Below are 20,727 nucleotides of genomic sequence, written 5' to 3' on the forward strand. Positions count from 1 at the left end.
GTGTGTGAGATGGAGTTTTGCTCTTGTTGCCCAGGCTGGAGTGCAGTGGCGCAATCTCGGCTCATTGCAACCTCCGCCTTCCGGGTTCAAGCAATTCTCCTGCCTCAGCCTCCCGAGTAGCTGGGATTACAGGCATGCACCGCCATGCCCGGCTCATTTTTGTATTTTTAGTAGAGACGGGGTTTCACCATGTTGGTCAGACTGGTCTCGAACTCCTGACCTCAGGTGATCCACCTGCCTCGGCTTCCCAAAGTGCTGGGATTACAGGCGTGAGCCACCGTGCCTAGCCAAAAGATCCCTTTTGGAAGCTCTGTGGGGGCAAGTTGAATATTGCAGATCCACAGCATTTTCATAGCTGTCTAAAGGAAATTATTGTGAATACAGAAACATTTCAGTCCCAGGCTTTGGTGAACCTGACTTTTCTTTATGAAGGGAAGAGTCAACAATATTCCAGTCTTTCTCATACTTCCATCTGGGCATGTTCAGCATGGGTTATGGAAGCTTGCCGGTGGTGAAGAATGTGTTCTTATTTAGCCTGTCTGGGCTCCAAGAAAGGCTGAGTATATTGTGATTCCCTTTCTTTCCACATTTTGCTGTATTCCAAGAGAAGAGCTCTGAGAGAAGAAAAGCATTGTAGTTGCACATTTTAAAGCCAAGCTGGAGGTCATTTTGAATTTTTTCTTTGTTTTATGAAATGCATTTTTGTTTTTCAGGATGTGGAATAACTTCATTTGAAATGCTCACCAAATAGTGACTTATCTATTTACCTAGTCTCTAGTCCTTCTCTTCCCAGTTACTGATGACATTGTGAAGACAGATCTCCTTCTTTCCAGTACCTCATCAGATGCCCTTCCTAGAGTTAATTTTCATATAACACCTTGACAGTATGTTCACTTCTCCTGTGTGCTCTTTTTGTTTAAGCATTCTCATGACATAGAAATAGTCTTCCTTCACACGGTTATTTGTTACGGAGGAGACCAATTGCTTAGGTAGAATTACACATTAGATAGTTTAGATTTTCTTCAGAGACATGAGTGGAAAAACAGCAAGATAGGAGATCGTTTGAATGGTTATAGTAACTTTTTTTGTTTTAGAGGACCTTAGGAGTTAGAATATTATTGCAGAGTATGTGCAGAGAGAGCTGTTAAGAAGGGCAGGAAGTTTTTCCTAGGGGATACCTTAGGATATTTATATGGTACCAGCTAGTTCTTGCATGAGGTTTGGCCACATCAGGTGTTTTTTTTTTTTTTCTTTTGAGACGGAGTTTCACTTTTGTTGCCCAGGCTGGAGTGCAATGGTGCGATCTTGGCTCACTGAAACCTCCGCCTTCTGGGTTCAAGCGATTCCCCTGTCTCAGCCTCCCGAGTAGCTGGGATTACAGGCATGCGCCACCATGCCTGGCTAGTTTTGTATTTTTAGTAGAGACGGGGTTTCTCCATGTTGATCAGGCTGGTCCTGAACTCCCCCCACCTCAGGTGATCCACCTGCCTCAGTCTCACAAAGTGCTGGGATTACAGGCGTGAGCCACCGTGCCTGGCCAGGTGTTTTTTTCTTTTTTTTCCCCCAAGTCACATAACTGTGTAGACTGTGTGAGTATGGTATAATGGTCTCTGGGTCTAGAACAGGGGTTTGCAAACTATGGCCCTGTGGGCCAAATCCAGCCTGTAGCCTGTATTTTTGTATGGCTTGTGAACTGATTGATTTTAACTTTTTCAATAGTTGACAACAAATCAAAAGGAGAATAATATTTCATGACGTGAAAATTATATGCAATTCAAATTTGTGTCCATAAATAAAGTTTTGAATTTGGTCAATTAAAAATTTGTGGAGTTCAAGTGCAGTGGCTCACAAATATGCTCTGTCTAGAACAGGGATACTTCACCTGGAATAATTTGCCTTGGAATTATATACCTAATTATTGTATGTTTATTTTATTCATGCATATTTTTTCCTCGGCAAAAGTCTCTAATTTTATGAGAGTATTAAGGGTATATACAACCCAAAAATGTTTTGAACCACTGATCTATAACACCTGGAAATGAACTTTAGGAGGAGTTTGTCCAAAAACAATTTCCTGTATTATGTAAATATTAAGTCAGTCAGTTTACATCCAAGTGATGTAATACTACATAGATAATAAGAAATAGGAGATACTAATATAAAAAATATAAGATGGAATATCATATAACATTCATATTTGTGAGCAAAAGTACACAATGAATTGCTAAATTATAAATCAGTTGAACTATGATAGGCGTTTATTAGCAGCTTTTCAAGGATTATATTAACTGGTCATTCAGTAAAGAAAGGCAATGATAAAACCATATTTGTTAAGCCTCCACTGTGGCCCAAACAGTATTTATTCAGTGTGAAAGGGCCACTTACCTCAATTTTGCACATCTGAACAAAAATCTTAATATTGGAAATGTCTCAGTACATTGATGAAATATGGGAAGAGAATGTACAAGACTTGGTCAGGCACGGTGGTTCATGCCTGTAATCCCGGAACTTTGGGAGGCCGAGGTGGGTGGATCACCTGAGGTTAGGAGTTCGAGACTAGCCTGACCAACATGGTGAAACCCTGTCTCTACTAAAAATGGAATAATTAGCTGGGCACGGTGGCACATGCCTGTAATCCCAGCTACTCGGGAGGCTGAGGCAGGAGAATCACTTGAACTAGGGAGGCGGAGGTTGCAGTGAGCCAAGATCATGCCACCACACTCCAGCCTGGGCAACAGAGTGACACTCCTTCTCAAAAAAGGAAACAAAAAAAAAAAGAATGTGCAAGACTTGGTAGGCTTGTTTACTTTGGTCAGTTTGGTTTTAGTGCTGCTCTATGTCATTTTGCCAGCCTGTTTGCTCACAGTTTTCTTAATAAGTAAAAGATAGCTTTCCCTCCCAGCTCTTTAGAAAAATGCTTTAGGTTTTATCATTCCTGATGATGGAATTAATGCAGTCTAATTGAAAAAAATTCAGTAACCTAAGTTGACTTATAAAATAGAAAGTTGTAAGTACTCATAGTTTTATTATCTAGAAAATGTTCACTATTAATATTTTGGTGTACATTCTTCTCAATTTTTCCTTGTAGATATGTTAATATGTTCTTGTTTTTTTCAGAAAGATTCACATGAATTAGTCATTTGAATGAGAGAAGACCTCTCTACTCTTAGCTTGAAAAAGAAATTCAAATCAGTCATGCTTTTGTTAGACTTCCACGTGTGTAGGGATAAAAAGGAAGTGTCATTGATGCCCAACTGATTTGACAAACATTCTGAGTATTTACATCTTTTAGAATTATATACATATCAATTTATGCATAATTACCAGGAGAACAGGTAGGCAGCTAAGTAAGGTAGCTAGTCAGAATTATGTATGTATGTATGTATTTGTACAGATTTAGGTAACTTTCACAAGACAGCATTAATCTTTCAAGACCAGAAGTCTTAGGAGACTTTGTTATATAAATCACACTGCTGAGGATGGGTTTATGATTTCTGATAACAGAATTAGATGTTAGTAGTTACAAATAGGCATAAAAGACTGGATTGGCCAAGGAACAAGACTGATCTTTGGTTAATATTTTCAATTTGTTAACTAATTGGGTCAGACTCTCTGAGCTATGTTTATAAGCCGAATGATTTCTCTCTAGCCGCTGTCCTTTTCTTTTTGAAAAAATCTGTGGGTAATGTTGTTAGTGAAGACTAATTACATTTGCAGGCTGTGCTTTGTAAGATATTAGCTTTATAAGAAAGAGCAGGCCTCAGAAAGCATGTTAAGGACAGAAGACACTTTTCTTTAATACTAATAGATTATATGACATGACATAGTCTTTTCATCATCAATACAAATAGATGATATTTATTAGGTGATTTTTAGGTACCTATTATGTGCCATGGAAGTGATTTGTTGTTAGTTTTTTTTCCACTTAATTCTGACAACTCTGTGAGGTACAAGGTGCTGTTGTTTTTCTAATTTTATTGATGAGGAAATCTAGTTAATGCCAATAAAATACTTGTCAAAGCACAGAATTAGTAACTTTCAGAGCTAAGATTAACATATTGAAAGTTTTAATCACATCTTTTGTTCTTATTTGCAACTGTACATAACCTCCCAACCATTTTTTTTTTTTTTTTAAGAGACAGGGTCTTGCTCTGTCACCCAGGCTGGGTTGCAGTGGTGCAATCAAGGCGCACTGTAGCCTCAAACTCCTGGGCTCAAGCTACCCTCCTACCTCAGCCTCCTGAGTAGCTGGGACTACAGGTGCGCATGTCACTCGGCCCGGCTAATATTTTTTACTATTGTAGACACAGAGTCTCACTATGTTGCCTAGGCTGGTCTTGAACTCCTGGTCTCAAGTGATCCTCCACCCTCAGCCTCCCAAAGCGCTGGGATTACAGGAATGAGCCACTGCACCCAGCCAAGAAGTAGTCTTAAATGAAAAGAAAACCATAGAGAATACAGAGAAGCAATGCTAATATAAGGATGCATAACCAGTCAGCTATTACTAGAGTCAAAGCTGAATCCTACCCAGGCAATTCCTTGTACTGGCTGTGCAGCTCTCGTGACCTGACCAACTTTATACCTGCTTCCAAGACCCTCTAGGAACGTGTGTCTTTGTCATTTTAAGTATAGATATCTACAGGAATGTGGCATGGGCTTTTGGTGGGTGAACAGATTGCAGCCTGCTCAAATCTACCTGTTCAGGCAATAATGTAGGATCTGGATAATTTATCCAGTCTCCTGGGGTCCCACTGAATAAAAATATTTCCTTCATGTACCTCTCCTTTTAATATCTACCTATTTTAACTTCTCATAAGTAAAATAATGTTCTACTCAATATCTGTGTAAAATTCATCCATGTTGTTCCATATAGCAGGTACCTGTTCCTTCCTTTTGCTGTGTAGTATTCCATTGTAGGATGTGGCACAGATTATTTATCTGTTCTATTGTTGGAAATTTGAGTTGTTTCAAATTTTTCTATAGAAATACTGCTAGTATGACCATTATTGTCAAAATATGGACAAAGACATGCACATAAGTATTAATCCTCTCCCCCACCCCTGCACACAGACATTATGGAGATAAACAGGGGTAGAATTGCTGGACTGTATGATGTATGTATGTTCAGTTTTCGTAGATACTGCTAAACAGATTTCCACTGTGGTTGTACTTATGCTGTCAGAAGGACTGCATGAGAATTTTAGTTGTAACAAGTTAAGCACAGTATTATAATCTTTATGGTAACTAAAATAATAGTGCATGACAGTATGAACTAATATGGCAAACTAGAATAATAAAATTATTTGACCAATAAAATAAAAGGTAAGAATGGGGGAATAAAAGAACAGCAAAAAAAGAGGGGGACACATAGAAGTAAATGTTGATGAACTTACCTCCAACGTAGTAATTAAATTAGTAATTTACATTACATTAAAGAAATTTAATGAAACTGGACTAAACAATAAAAAGATTAACTATTGGCTGGGCACAGTTGCTCATGCCTATAATCCCAGCATTTGAGGGGTGAGATGGGAGCATTGCCTGAGCTCAGGAGTTTGAGACCAGCCTGGGCAACATAGTGAGACCCCATCTCTACAAAAAATTAAAATTAGCTGAGTGTGGTGATGCATGCCTATAATCCCAGCTACTCAGGAGGCTGAGGCGGAAGGATCACTTGAGCCTGTGAAGTCAAGACTGCAGTGAGCTGTGATTGAGCCACTGCACTCCAGCTTGGGTGACAGAGCGAGGGACGAAAAGAACAAAATCAACCATATGCTTTTAGTAGCTAACACACTTTTAAGTATAATGACATAGAAAAGTTGAAAGCAAGGCTGGGCGTGGGGTCTCACGTCTGTAATCCCAGCACTTTGGGAGGCTGAGGCGGGCAGATCACTTGAGGTCAGGAGTTCGAGGCCAGCATGGCCAACGTGGTGAAAACCCCATCTCTACTAAAAATTAAAAAAAATTACCTGGGTGTGGTGACACACACCTATAATCCCAGCTACTCTGGAGGCTGAAGCATGATAATTGCTTGAACTGGGAGGCAGAGGCTGCGGTGAGCTGAGACCAAGTCACTGTACTCCAGCCTGGGTGACAGAGTGAGACTCCATCTCAAAAAAAAGAAGAAAAAAAAAGTTGAAAGCAAAAGTATGAAAGAGGTAATGCAAACACCAACAAAAGCTGATGTTTATTTATGTCAAAAAAATAGAGTTTAAGGCCAAAAATATTATGAGAGATAACATGGAGGCAGCTCATAATGATAAAAGTTTATACCCAAGGCTGGGTGCGGTGGCTCACGTCTGTAATCCCAGCATCTTGGGAGGCTGAGGCAGGTGGATCACGAGGTCAGGAGTTCGAGACCACCCTGGCCAACATAGTGAAACCCTGTCTTTACTAAAAATATAAAAATTAGCCAGGTGTGGTGGCACACGCCTGTAGTCCCAGCTACTCAGGAGGCTGAGGCAGGAGAACCTGGGAGGTTCTTGAACCCAGGAGGCAGAGGTTGCAGTGAGCCAAGACCATGCCATTCCACTCCAGCCTGGGTGACAGAGTGAGACTCTGTCTCAAAAAAAAAAAAAAAAAAAAGAGCTTCAGGATATAAAAAGGTCAATAAAAGAGAAAGGATGAATAGACAAATTCAGTCATCATTGGGGATTTTAGCACACCTTTCAGTAACTGTTAGAATAAGAAGACTAGAAATTATTAATGATAGAGGTGAGCAAATGACCTAATTGACATATATAGAATACTGTATCCAACTAGATATAGTACCATATATATTTATTTATACTTCTATATAGATATGTATAATGTAGATATATGCTATCTCCAACTAGACAATATTATATGTATATTGTAGGTATATGCTACATCCAACTAGAGAATATAAGTCTGACACTTATTGAAATTTAGGCAAATTACTTGCCCTCTTTGTTTTTTGTTTTTTGAGACAGACTCTTGCTCTGTCATCCAGGCTGGAGTGCAGTGGCACAATCATGGCTCACTGCAGTCTCAAACTCCTGGGCTCAGGTGTTCAAGTAGCTCAACCTCCAAGAAGCTAGGACTACAGATGCACACTACCACACCTGGCTAATTTTTTAATGTTTTGTTGTAGGGACAGGGTCTTGCTATGTTGTCTAGGCTGATCGCGAACTCTTGGCCTCAATCCTCCCACCTTGGCCTCCCAAAGTGCTGGGGTTACAGGCATGAGTCACTGCACCTGGCTTACTTGCTTTCTTTACCTTTTGTGTCTTGCTCTGTTGAATGGAAATAATGTATTAAATTATAGAGCTGCAATGAGGATTAAGTGACAAGGTTTATAAAGCACTTCTCAAGAGAGTTCTTTGTAAATATTGTCAAGCTGCAGAGGTCATAAATTCACTCTTCTTCAACTTGGATACTGAGAAAAGAGGTAGTGACCAATGCTACTGAAGGAAGTTGTGTAGTGATTGTGATTGAGAAATAGGAGGCCGGGCATGGTGGCTCACGCCTGTAATCCCAGCACTTTGGCAGGCCAAGGTGCGTGGATCACAAAATCAGGAGTTCGAGACCATCGTGACCAACACGGTGAAACCCCGTCTCTATTAAAAATACAAAAATCAGCCAGGCGTGGTGGTGCATGCCTGTAATCCCAGCTACTCAGGAGGCTGAGGCAGGAGAATCACTTGAACCCAGGAGGCGGAGGTTGCAGTGAGCCGATATTGCACCACTGCACTCCAGCCCGGGTAACAGAGCAAGACTCCATCTCAAAAAAAAGAAAAAAGAAAAAAGAAATAGGAAGTGCTGAGCTAGAAGCAGTTGGGTTGGCTGGGAGGCAGGATTCCATGTGGCCCAATGCCATTTTGAAATGGCATTGTTTTCTGCTTTTGTGTGTGTGGTGTGATCAGGCAGTTCCAGTTGCTGCATGACAAACCACCCCAAAACTTCGTGGCTTAGAACAATAACATTCTTTTTAATTATGAATCTGCATATTAGAGCATTGGGGGACAGCTAGTCTCTGCTCTACTTGGCTTCAGCTGAGGTGGCTTGAAGGTTGGGAGTCGGAATCATCTGAAGACTTGCTCGTTTTCACGCGTGGTGGTTGATGTTGGCTGTTGGCTGGAGCTTCAGCTGACTACAGCTGGAATATCTAGTTGTGGCCTTTCTATGTAGCTGCTTGGATTCCTCACAGCATGATGGCTGGATTCCATGGGGGGCATCTTGAGAGAGATTAGGATGAAGTTCTGTTGCCTTTTTTAACCTAGCCTTGTTAGATACACAGTGTCATTTCTGTTGTATTCTGTTTATCAAGGGAGTACCAAAGGCCTACCCAATTTCAAGAGAAAGGGAAATAGACTGTACCTCTTGAAGGGGTTAGTGGCAAAGTTTGGAAGAGCATGCAGGACCAGAAATGGTGTTATTGGTCTCACTGGAATTTATGGTCTCTGATCATTCCTGATGCCATTCATGCAGTTCTGGTGTGGATGGTGTCATCCCTTTGCAACCCTAGAAAGTCAAATGGAGGGAGCATTTTCTCCCTCTGTTATCTCAAGATAGGGTTGAGTGGCTTAATTTTAGGTCCAGGTCAGCATTAGCAGAGTGGGGGATGGGCCAGAAACTTGCTGTCTGGACCCTACTTTTAGATTATGAGGATGTCTGCTTGGTGTCTACATCTGTCTGCTGGACTCCTTGTGGGTGCAGGGTTTCATTTTGTCCAGAATCCCTCTTACCTCCCCGATTTTGGAAGCTGAGAGGCACATCTCATCTCATGGGCAGTTTTCCTTCCCCAGCTCTTGCCTCTGTGGTCTCAGTGCTTCTGCAAAGAGAGGACCCCTGAGGAAGACTGACAAGTTCTTAACCATTTTTAGCCATGGTTTTGGTGAACTGTTTGTCTCTACTTCTTAAACACAGTCATATTTTAGATCACGTAAACATTATCTTATCTTGAAATGTCCTATGTAACAGAGATCTAAGAAGTTGTCCCCAGTTCCAGTGAGTGATGATGCCAAACAGCCCAAGATTCTCCTAATGGATCCCTCTATTTTCCCATTAATATTTAGCATCCACTATCGGTTCAGCCCTTTTTTTTCGGAACAGTAAAATGAAAGCTCTTGAAGAGGTATTGGACCGTCCAAAAGATGGTGGATGGATGATTAAAAGAAGCTGATTTCATTCGATTATAGATTGGGACCTATCCAGGCACAGTGGCTCATGCCTGAAATCCCAGCACTTTGGGAGGCCGAGGCAGGCAGATCGCTTGAGCCCTGGAGTTCAAGAGTAGCCTGGGCAACATGGTGGAAACTCCATCTCTATAAAAAATTAGCCAGGTGAGGTGGCGCATGCCTGTAGTCCCAGGTACTCTGGAGGCTGAGGTGGGAGAATCACCTGAGCTGGGGAGGTCGAGGGTGCAGTGAGCGGTGATCGCGCCACTGAACTCCAGCCTGGGTGACAGACTGAGACCCTATCTATAAAAAGAAAAAAGAATCTACTCTTTAGGATTTTTAAGTAAATACTTGAGTCATCTACAGAGGAAGTTTTCTTCTTTGCCGGTATTTATAGGTTTCATTTATTTTGTTGCCTTATTGTAATCGCTAGGACTTGCATTAGTAGTCATAGATAGGCATTGTTGCCTTTCTTATCATAGGAGGATTGTATTTAATATTTCATCACTATATTATAGCTGGAAGTTTTCATAGACTATTGAATTGAACAAGTTCTCATCTACTTCTAGCTTGCTGAGAGTTTTCATCATGAAGGGATATTGTATTTTGTCCGATAATTTTTTGTATACTAAAGTGATCATATTTTTTTCTCCTTTATTCAACTAATATGAATAAAATTGATTTTTAAAACTGTTAAGCAGAAAACAATGCCATTTCAAAATGTCATTGGCCTACATGGAATCCTGCCTCCCAGCCAACCCAACTGCTTCTAGCTCAGCATTTTCTATTTCTCTTTTTCTTTTTTGTTAAATCTTGTATTAGTGGTTTATTTTGTAACCTTTTTACATATTTCTAGATTAAATTTGCTACCATTTTCTTTTTTCTTTCTTTCTTTTTTTTTTTTTTTTGGAGACAGAGTCTTGCTTTGTTGCCCAGGCTGGATTGCAGTGGTGTGATCTCGGCTCACTGCAACCTCCACCTCCCAGGTTCAAGCGATTCTCTTGCTTCAGCTTCCCGAGTATCTGGGACTACAGGCACGTGTCACCACGCCCAGCTAGTTTTTTGTATTTTAGTGGAGACGGAGTTTCACCATGTTGCCCAGGGTGGTCTTGAACTCCTGAGCTCAGGCAGTCCGCCCGCCTTGGCCTCTCAAAGTGCTAGGATTACAGGTGTGAGCCACTGTGCCAGGCCTTTCTTTTTTTTTTTTTTTTTTTTTTTTGAGACAAAGTCTTGCTCTGTTGCCCAGGCTGCAGTGCAGTGGCATGATCTCGGCTTACTGCAACCTCCGCCTCCCGGGTTCAAGTGATCCTCCCACCTCAGCCTCCCAAGTAACTGGGAGTACACGCATGCACTGCCATGCCTGGCTAATTTTTTTTTTTTTTTCTGTATTTTTAGTAGAGACAGGGTTTCACCATGTCGGCCAGTCTGGTCTCCCAACTCCCGACCTTAAGTGATCCACCCGCTATGGCCTCCCAAAGTGCTGGGATTATAGGCACGAGCTGCTATGCCCAGCCAAATTTGCTACCATTGTCTTAAGAATTTTTGCATGAGGTTTTTGGTCTGTCATTTCTTTCCTTGTAATATCTTTATCAGGTTTTGGTATTAGGGTAGTACTGGCCTCAAAAAATGAACTGTCCTCTCCTTCCCTATTTTCTGGAAAAGTCTGTGTAAGATTGGTATTATTTGTTCCTTAAATTTCTGGTTGAATTATCTGGCAAAACCATCTAGGTCTGGAGATTTCTTTTTTTGATGTAATAAATTAAATTTCCTTTTTTTTTTTTTTTTTTTTGAGATGGAGTTTCGCTCTGTCGCCCAGGCTGGAGTGCAGTAGCATGATCTTGGGTCACTGCAAGCTCCGCCTCCCGGGTTCACACCATTATCCAGCCTCAGCCTCCTGAGTAGCGGGGACTACAGGTGCCCGCCACCACGCCCGGCTGATTTTTTTGTATTTCTTAGTAGAGACGGGGTTTCACCGTGTTAGCCAGGATGGTCTCGATCTCCTGACCTTGTGATCCGCCCGCCTCGGCCTCCCAAAGTGCTGGGATTACAGGTGTGAGCCACTGCGTCTGGCCTCAATTTCCTTAATGTATCTGTTTCATCTTGTGTGTTTCAGTAAGTTATATATATATTTTTAGAAATTTTGTCCATTTCATCTGAATTCTCAAATTTGTTGACTTAAGTTGTCTATAATAATTATTTTCTTTTTTTTTTTTGAGACAGAGTCTCACTCTGTCACCAGGCTGGAGTACAGTGGCACAATCTTGGCTCACTGCAACCTCTGCCTCCTGGGTTCCAGCGATTCTCCTGCCTCAGCCTCCCGAGTAGCTGGGACTATAGGCGCACACCACCATGCCCAGCTAATTTTTGTATTTTTAGTAGAGATGGGGTTTCACCATGTTGGGAGGATGGTCTCAATCTCTTGACCTCATGATCTGCCCACCTTGGCCTTGCAATAATAATTCTGTTAGACTTCTAATATCTAAAATGCTCCTTAGTGATAAGTTCTTTCATGTAATTTGTCTTTGCAGTTTTTAAATTGATAATTCTAGCTAAGGTTTTTATCAACTTTTTTTTTTTTTTTTTTTTGAGACGGAGTCTTGCTCTGTTGCCAAGTCTAGAGTGCAGTGGCACTATCTCAGCTCACTGCAACCTCCACCTCCCAGGTTCAGGTGATTCTCCTCCCTCAGCCTCCAGAGTAGCTGGGACTACAGGCGCATGCCACCATGCCTGGCTAATTTTTGTATTTTTAGTAGAGATGGGGTTTCACCATGTTGGCCAGGCTGGTTCCAAACTCCTGACTTTAGGTGATCTGCCTGCCTCGGCCTCCCAAAGTACTGGGATTACAGGCATGAGCCATCATGCCCACCCAAGGTTTTATCAATTTTGTTGATTTTTCAGAGAATTCACTTTTAGTTTGGCTAATTATATATCTATTTCATTTATTTTTTTCTCTCATCTTATTTCCTTTCTTCTGGGTACCGAGGGTTTACTCTGCTTTTCCTTTTCTAGCCTTTTAAAGTACAACCTGTAGTTATTGATTCTAGGCCTTCTCTTCTAATATAAGCATTTAAATCCAGAATCCCTACTTTAACTCCATTCCACAAATTTTCTTTTTATTTATTTATGTATTTACTTATTTATTTTTGAGGTAAAGTCTCACTCTGCCACCTGGGCTGGAGTGTAGTGGTGCGATCATGGCTCACTGCAACCTCGACTTCCCGGGCTCAAGCGATCCTCCTGCCTCAGCCTCCCACATAGCTGGGACCACAGCCATGCAATTGCACACCACCACATCCTGTTAATTTTTGTATTTTGTAGATACGACGTTTCACCCTGTTGCCTAGGCTGGTCTGAAACTCCTGAGCTCAAGCGATTCACCCGCCTTGGCCTCCCAAAGTGCTGGGATTATACATATGAGCCACCATGCCTGGCCCCACAAATTTTTATATGGTGCATTTTCATTATCAGTTAGTTCAAACTATTTTCATTTTCCCTTTGATTTCTTCTTTAACCTATGGATTATATAGAAGTGTGTTTAATTTCCAAACATTTGTGGGTTTTCTAGGTACTTCATTGTCAGTGATTCCTAATTTCATTTGACCGAAGAACACATTGTGTATGATTTTGATCCTTTGAAATTCACGGATGCTTTTTTTATGGCCTAGTATGTGGTCTGTCTTGAATATAACATGTGCACTTGAAAAGGACATGTATTTTACAGTTGTTAGGTGCATTATTGTGCAAAATATTAATTTTATCAAATTGGTTGATAATCCATATATCTTCACTGATTTTTTTGTCTTTTTTTTTTTTTTGCCAGTTGCTGAGAGGTGGATGTTAAAAATCAACACCAGGACTACAGTAAGGCTGAAATCATTGAAGTGCTTGGAGTGCAGAACTGAAAGAGGTACTTACTAACTTTTAGGGCTGTGTAAGTGTAGTGTTGTTTGAAGCTCTGTGTGTGTTTCTGTAAAGACTGGTCTGGAAAACTGACCAGAGGAAAACATTTCCTTGCTTTTCCTCTGCTCTCACATGAAAACAACAAACACAGTAAGAGTCAACACCAAAGACTTCAATGACCCCCAGATATGTGGGGATTTCCCCCTACCAGCAAGCAAGCAATCAGTTCTAACTGCGTATCCTCCAATTTAATTCTGACACTATCTGCCTGGAAATAGCATCAGATCCCTCAGGTTGAGGGCTTAGTCCCCAAGACTGCCATCCCTTCAGACACCAGTTGCAAGTCTGGGCCTCTAGAACTTCTGACCAGCTGGGCTTCAAGTTGGCATTCCCAGACATTTACAGTGGCTCATGGCTGGAGGATCACTTGAGGCCAAGAGTTCAAGACCAGCCTGGGCAACAGAGTGAGACCTGTCTCAAGAAAATAAAAAGTAAAATTAGCTGTGCCTGGAGGTACAAGCCTGTGTAGTCCTAGCTACTTGGGAGGCTGAGGTGAAAGGCTCACTTGAGCCCAGGAATTCAAGGTTACAGTGAGCAGTGATCTGTGCCATTGCACTCCAGCCTGGGCGACAGAGCGTGATCCTGTCTTAAAAAAAAAAAGAAAAAAAAAAAGATGGGGTTCTCACAACCCCCTCTTTGGGTTCAATTAATTTGCTGAAGTGCTCACAGAACTCAGGGAAACACTTATGTTTGCTGGTTTATTATAAAGGATATTACAAAGGATACAATTGAAGAGATTCGTTGGGCAAGGTATGGGGAAGGGGCATATTGTTGGAGGCACAGAATAGGCAAGACTTCAGAGAAAGTTTCTCTTCTCTCCCCACTTCTTGCTGCCATTGTCTGTTAGGTTTGATCCACAATGGATGGATCTCATTCTACTTTTCCATTTCCCTAATATTTGTCATGGCCCCTTTGAATCTTGCCATTCACTGTTCTGATTTTCACAGTGCTGGGGGTCATCAGTATGTTCCTGAGGTGGAATAGCACTCATTTCAGAACAAGGATGACAGAGGTGTGGGGTGCAAACATACACTTAGGGAACAGGGCAGACCAAGTGAATGACAACTCTCTTTCCATCACACCTATCCTCAAATCATGAGATACTTATCCACTTTTACCTCTGAATACAGGACTGTGGTTCTCCTATGCAAAGACAGCAGGGAGTGGACACTAGGAGGGTAAAACAACGCTCTGAATAAAGCTCAAGAGATCTCCCACGGAATTTCATTAAACCACTACTGGAGGCCATATACTAAACTAGTAATCCCTTAAGGCATGAGACACATTAAAACCACTTTATTGAGCCATAATTCATATACAATTCACCCATTTAAAGTGTACAATTCAATGGATTTTTGTATATTCACAGTTATACATTCATCACCACAATTTTATTTTATTTTGAGAGAGTCTTGCTCTTTCACCCAGGCTGGACTGCAGTGGCATGATCTCGGCTCACTGCAACTTCCTCCTCCCGGGTTCAAGTGAGTCTCCTGCCTCAGCCTCCCAAATAGCTGGGATTACAGGCACATGCCACCACACACAGCTAATTTTTGTATTTTTAGTAAAGAAAGGGTTTCACCATGTTGGCGAGTCTGGTCTCAAACTCCTGGGCTCAAGCATCACCACAATTTTAGATCGTATGTATCTCCCAAAGAAATCTGGCTCCCCCTAGCTGTCACTTCCAAACCCCCATGCCCTCCAGCCCTAGGCAACCGTTAATGTGCTTTTTCTTGAGAGATTTTCCTGTTCTGGACATTTCATATAAATGGAGTCATGCAGTATGTAAATCCTTCATGACTAGCTTAACTTACCATAATGTTTTGAAGGTTCGTCCATGTAACGTGTATCATTATTACTTTCTTTTTATGACTGAATAATATTCTAAGGTGTGGTAAGGATATGACATCTTGCTTACCCATTCATCAGCTGACGGATGTTTAGATTGTTTCCATTTTTTGGCTACTGTGAATAATGCTGCTGTGAAGATTTATGTGCCTGTTTTAGTGTGGAAATGTTTTCATTTCTGTCAGGTAGATCTGAGGAGCAGAACGGGAGATTACATGCTAACATTATGTTTAACCATTTCAGGAACTGCCAGATTGATTTTCACAGCAACTGGACCATTTTACATTCCCACTAGCAGGGTAAAAGAGTTTTTATTTCTCAACATCCTTCCCAACACTTTAAAATAAATTATAGCCATCGTAGTAGGTGTATTCATAGTATCTCATTATTGTTTTGTTGTGCATTTCCCTAATGGGATTTTTTTTTTTTTTTTTTTTTTTTCCTGAGACGGAGTCTTGCTCTGACACCGAGGCTCGAGTACAGTGGCATGATCTTGGCTCACTGCAACCTCCGCCTCATGGGTTCAAGCGATTCTCCTGCCTCAGCCTCCTGAGTAGCTGGGATTACAGGTGCTCGCCACCACGCCTGGCTAATTTTTGTATTTTTAGTAGAGGGGGTTTCACCATGTTGGCCAGGCTGGTCTCCAACTCCTGACCTTAAGTGATCCACCTGCCTCAGCCTCCCAAAGTGTTGGGATTACCGGCGTGAGCCACCACGCCCAGCCACTCATGGGATTTTATTATACCTTTATGCTGATAGAAGTAAACAGAAACAGCATACTCGTCTTTTTTCTTAATATAGAAACCTTATACATATTTATGTCTTTTAGAAAAACAGAGATGAGTTTAAGCATTATCAGGGCAGCGAATTATGACATAAACAACAGGATTTAGGATTCCTATTGAAATATGAGGTCTTAAAGACTTCTTTGCACAAATAATACAAATAAGCAAATTATAGACAGGAAAATAGCTGAGGAGGATGATCAGAGTTATCTCTCTACTGAACAGGAGAGTAATGCTGATATTCACTGAGTGTTCTCAATTCAATACTTTATCATATCAGGTTCTTTTAAATAGCTTTTTTTTTTTTTTTTTTTTGAGACGGAGTCTCGCTTTCACTCTGTTGCCCAGGCTGGAGTGCAATGGCATGATCTCAGCTCACTGCAGCCTCCATCTCCCGGCTCCAAGCAATTCTCCCACCTCAGCCTCCTGAGTAGCTGGGATTAGAGATGCACACCACCACGCCCGGCTAATTTTTGTGTTTTTAGTAGAGATGGGGTTTCATCATATTGGTCAGGCTGGTCTTGAACTCCTGACCTCATGATCCACCTGCCTCGGCCTACCAAAGTGCTGGGATTACAGGGGTGAGCCACCGCGCCCGGCAACCATTTAAATAGATTTTATGACACAGAGTGGTGTCTTTTCCCCTGTAGCTCCATAGGGAGAAGACATCTCCATATTTTTTAAAGATTCCTTTTTAGTACTATTAGGTGGGTCTGCATCCTGAAGAATTTTACTTGTTTGCATGATGACAAAACAGGACTGAAAAGCTCAATACATATTGCAAGGAAATGGAAAATGGAGTCGATAATTTCTGAAGTTAAAATGTAATAAACAGCATATAATGTTTTATGTCAGGATGGGATTTCATGTTCCACACTGGACACTCCTGTCTTTGCCTGACCTTTCATTGTCACCTCTTCTGCCTCATGATCCACAGTTGGAACCCCTTAAATAATCAATGTGGCATGTAAATCAAGGAACAGTACATACTTAGCTTAGCAGATGTAAGCATAAATGTTAAGACATTGCTTAGAGATCCATAGTTACTGAGCCAGCTAGGGAATGAGCTGTGTGGTGGCGTTAAGTATCGTTAACCATCACATCCAGTCCTGGAGCTGGCCAGAAACCAGAGTCTCCTCATTATCTTCCATCCCACCAAAATCCAGCCTCCCAATGTTGCCACTGCTGAGGAGTATGGAAAGGAGTCATGAGTTAATCACTTAGGAAAAATTCATAGTAATCTCTTTTGTATGCAGAGTGCCTTATGGTTTACAAAGCAGTTTTCCAGCTTTTATTTCAGTTTTGTGAGAAACAGGTAGAAAGACACTAATTTATTGACTGCAATGCAGACACTGAATATACTTTGTCTCATTTCATAAAGACTTATTCCATTTACAGATGAAATGGGTTGAGCAGAAATGCCTGTGTTCATTTCACATCAGAAGAGAATGAGGTTCAGTAACATTAAGGGATATACACAACTAAAAACAGTGCAGGTGGGGATTGTAGCTAGATCTGTGAGCACAGGGCTCTGGAACACTGACTGCCCTGCAGCCCTGTTACTCCACATGAGGATGACCCTGGGGCTCTCTGCTGGTCAAGAGGCAGCTCATTTCTCTATCAAACTTCACAAAAACTTCCCACTCATCCATGAGCCCCTGTAAGCCTTTAAACTGGGAGTAACGGGAGGGCAGGGAGTGGAAACTGATAGGCCTGAGTCTTTAATTCTTTCCTCCATGTTTAGTGTTGGGTTTGTTGTTTCTCCCCACCACAAACTCAGAGAGGCAAGGACCATGCACTTTGGCCACAGCAACCTGATTGACTTATGTGCTATTCTGGTCAGACTTCATCTTCCAAGAGCTGTCACCAGGCCTCCCCTTAGCTCAATGACCCATCTCTTTCCCCACTTTCTTTTTAATCAGGCTTATACTTGCTGCTTCTTTTATGTTTTATTGACTTCTATGAGATCAATTAAGTGCTCTTTATTCTACTTTCCCCTGCACTGGATTAAAAATAAGATATTGTATTGCTTTACTATCGGAAGTTACTCTTAACCTTGCATCTTTGACTTAATGACTAATTGGTATCTCCTTCTTGAGCAATAAAAAAGACCTTAGAATGCTGTAGGTACACTTTCTTTCTTTCTTTTTTTTTTTTTTTGAGACAGTCTCCGTCTGTTACCCAGGGTGGAGTGGTGCAGTGGGGCAATCTCGGTTCACTGCAACCACCACCTCCTGGGTTCAAGCGATTATCTTGCCTTAGCCTCCTGAGTAGTTGGGATTACAGGTGAGCGCCACCACACCCAGCTGATTTTTGTATTTCTAGTGAAAATGGGGTTTCAGCATGTTGGCCAGGCTGGTCTCCAACTTCTGACCTCAAGTGATCTGCCCATCTTGGCCTCCCAAAGTGCTGGGATTACAGGTGTCAACTATTGCATCCGGCCTCTTTCTATTTTTGTCTGGTGCTTTTGATCTAATTTGTTTTGAAATTCCGTAAAAAGTAATCATCATTACTTAGTAAACAGAATCCCCAACATATTTACCAATTTCCTTGCTCATCATTTAAAATTTTATCTCATTCTGTCTTTCTGGGTTTTTCTTTTTGCTGATTCACATCCTTTAGAAATTCTTCCAGTGAGTCTATGAAAAAAACCTTATCTTTGTCTGAAAATGTCTTTATTTTGCCCCACTCTTAATTGCTACTTTTCCTCTATCAGTTTGAAGGTATTATTCTCCTGTCTTCTGACATCTTGTGCCCAATCATCTTTCCTTTTAGGTAGCATGTCTTTTCTGTTTTTCTTTTCTTTCCTTCCCTCTCTTCCTTCTTTTCAGGATTTCTGTTTTGCATTATCACTGTGATGTGTCTAGGTGTTAGATCCGCTTTCATTATCCTACTTGACACTCATTTTGATTCCTCATCTTAAAATTGAGTTTAATTATGAAAAGTTGTAAACCACTTTTTCTTCTGATGCTTCTCCTCCTTTTTCTCCTTTTATGACATTTATTAGATGTGTCTTGGGTGCTTTTATTTTCTTCCATGTCTCAGTTTCTCATCTGTATTTCGCTTTTTATCTCTGTGCTGCATTATAGGTAATCTCTTCAGATATATCTTTAAGTTCATTAATTTTGAGCTGTGCTTGTTATGTTCTCTATACTTAAGATCTTTTTTATTTCTAGAAATTTTCTCTGGTTATTTTTTAAATCTACTGATTCTTTTTAAGTATTATGCTTTCATTATGAGTTTTTTTCCATTTAAAACATTTCATATTCTTTCATATTGTCATATTATATGCAGTTCTTGTAGGTGCCAACTTTATTATTTATTTACTCTGCTGACCCTCCTGTGATGGTTATTTCCTCGTTGTTTGTAATGTTTGTTTTTGAGCTCATCTCGGTGGGGCAGAGGTATGCTTTGTTTTTGTTTTTGTTTTTAAGGGTTTTTCATGTGCCCTGGATTAAGACAGCATTCAAAACCATGTTACATTTACTTTTGGCTGAGTTGCAGGGGTTTCAGTGGAGCTGAACCTGGTTCTGTATGTATGGATTTTTATTTATTAAAACTTAAAATTTTAGGCCAGGTGTCATGGCACATGCCTGAAATCTCAGCACTTTGGGAGGCCAAGGTGGGAGGATTTCTTGAGCCCAGGAGTTCAAGACCAGCCTGCACAACAAAGTGAGACCCTGTCTCTAAATTTTTTTTTTAATTAGCTGGCCATAGTGGTGCCCACCTGTAGTCCCAGCTACTTGGGAGGCTGAGACAGAAGAATCACTTGATACTGGTAGGTTGAGGCTGTAGTGAGTCATGATCATGCCACTAGCCTCCAGTCTGGGTGACAAAGCAAGACCCTGTCTCCAAACAAACAAAAAATTAGATACACACTTTCTGTTTTTCTATTTCATTTTGAGTCAAGAGTTTTGAGAAGCTGTGCTTTTAAAGGAATGGATGAATTTCATCTAAAATGTCAAATTTGTTGGCATAAAATTGTTCATAATATTGCCTTATCATTTTACTGTCCATAGGATCCGTAGTGGCATCTTCATTTTTATTCCTGACATGGGTAATTTGTGTTTGCTCTTTTACTAATTATGCTTACTAGGGATTTATCAATTTTTAAAATACCTTCAAATAAACTTTTTGTTTTGTTCATTTTCTTAATGGTCTGCTTTCTATTTCTACTTAATTGATTTATGCTCATCTTTTTTTTTTTTTTTTTTTTTTTTTTTTTTTTTTTTTTTTTTTTTTAAGATGGAGTCTCGCTCTGTCACCCAGCCTGGAGTGCTGTGGTGCGATCTTGGCTCACTGCAAGCTCCTCCTCCCGGATTTAGGCCATTCTCCTGCCTCAGCCTCCCGAGTAGCTGGGACTACAGGCGGCGCCTGCCACAACTCCCGGCTAATTTTTTGCATTTTTAGTAGAGATGGGGTTTCACCGTGTTAGTCAGGATGGTCTCAATCTCCTGACCTCGTGATCCGCCCGTCTCAGCCTCCCACAGTGCTGGGATTACAGGCGTGAGCCACCGCGCCCGGCCGATTTATGCCCATCTTTATTTCTTTTTTTTGACTTTTGGTTTAGCATATAGCATGTTTATTATTCTTGTTTAAGCCTTTCCTCATTTTTAAAAATTGTGGCAAAGTATACATGTAACATAAAATTTACCATCTTAACTATTTGAGCATACAGCTCAGCAGCATTAAGTATATTCCCATTTTTGTACAACCAACATCCACAACTTTTTCATCCTGTAAATGTGAAACTATATCCATCAAATAATAACTACCCTTTTCCCCCTGCCCCCAGCCCCTGGCAACCACGACAAGAAACCTACAAACTCTCACTACAAGCGTTAATAGCCTAAAAGTGGGAGACCAGTAATACTTTCTGATTTTATGAGGTGGACTACTCTAGATACTTCATATGAGTGGAATCATAAGTAGTTATCTTTTTGTGATTGGCTTGTTAGAATATCCTCAAGGTTCAGCCACATTGTAGCATATGT

At 40.9% G+C, this 20,727-nt stretch overlaps 1 protein-coding gene across 5 annotated transcripts in view; it reads left to right on the plus strand.

Moving 5' to 3' along the window:
• Positions 1 to 20,727, plus strand: part of ZNF529 (zinc finger protein 529) — a 59,287-nt gene that overhangs the window by 1,220 nt on the left and 37,340 nt on the right. For all 5 annotated transcript variants that reach the window (XM_063801559.1, XM_016935789.4, XM_063801558.1 and 2 more), the window contains exon 2: positions 12,961 to 13,047. In XM_063801559.1, the coding sequence (XP_063657629.1) occupies positions 12,975 to 13,047 (73 nt within the window). In that variant the 5' untranslated portion in view covers positions 12,961 to 12,974. The remainder of the gene's footprint in view (positions 1 to 12,960; positions 13,048 to 20,727) is intronic.

The sequence above is a fragment of the Pan troglodytes genome, chromosome 20, assembly GCF_028858775.2.
Source record: "Pan troglodytes isolate AG18354 chromosome 20, NHGRI_mPanTro3-v2.0_pri, whole genome shotgun sequence".
In the NCBI taxonomy this organism is placed as follows: Eukaryota; Metazoa; Chordata; class Mammalia; order Primates; family Hominidae; genus Pan; species Pan troglodytes.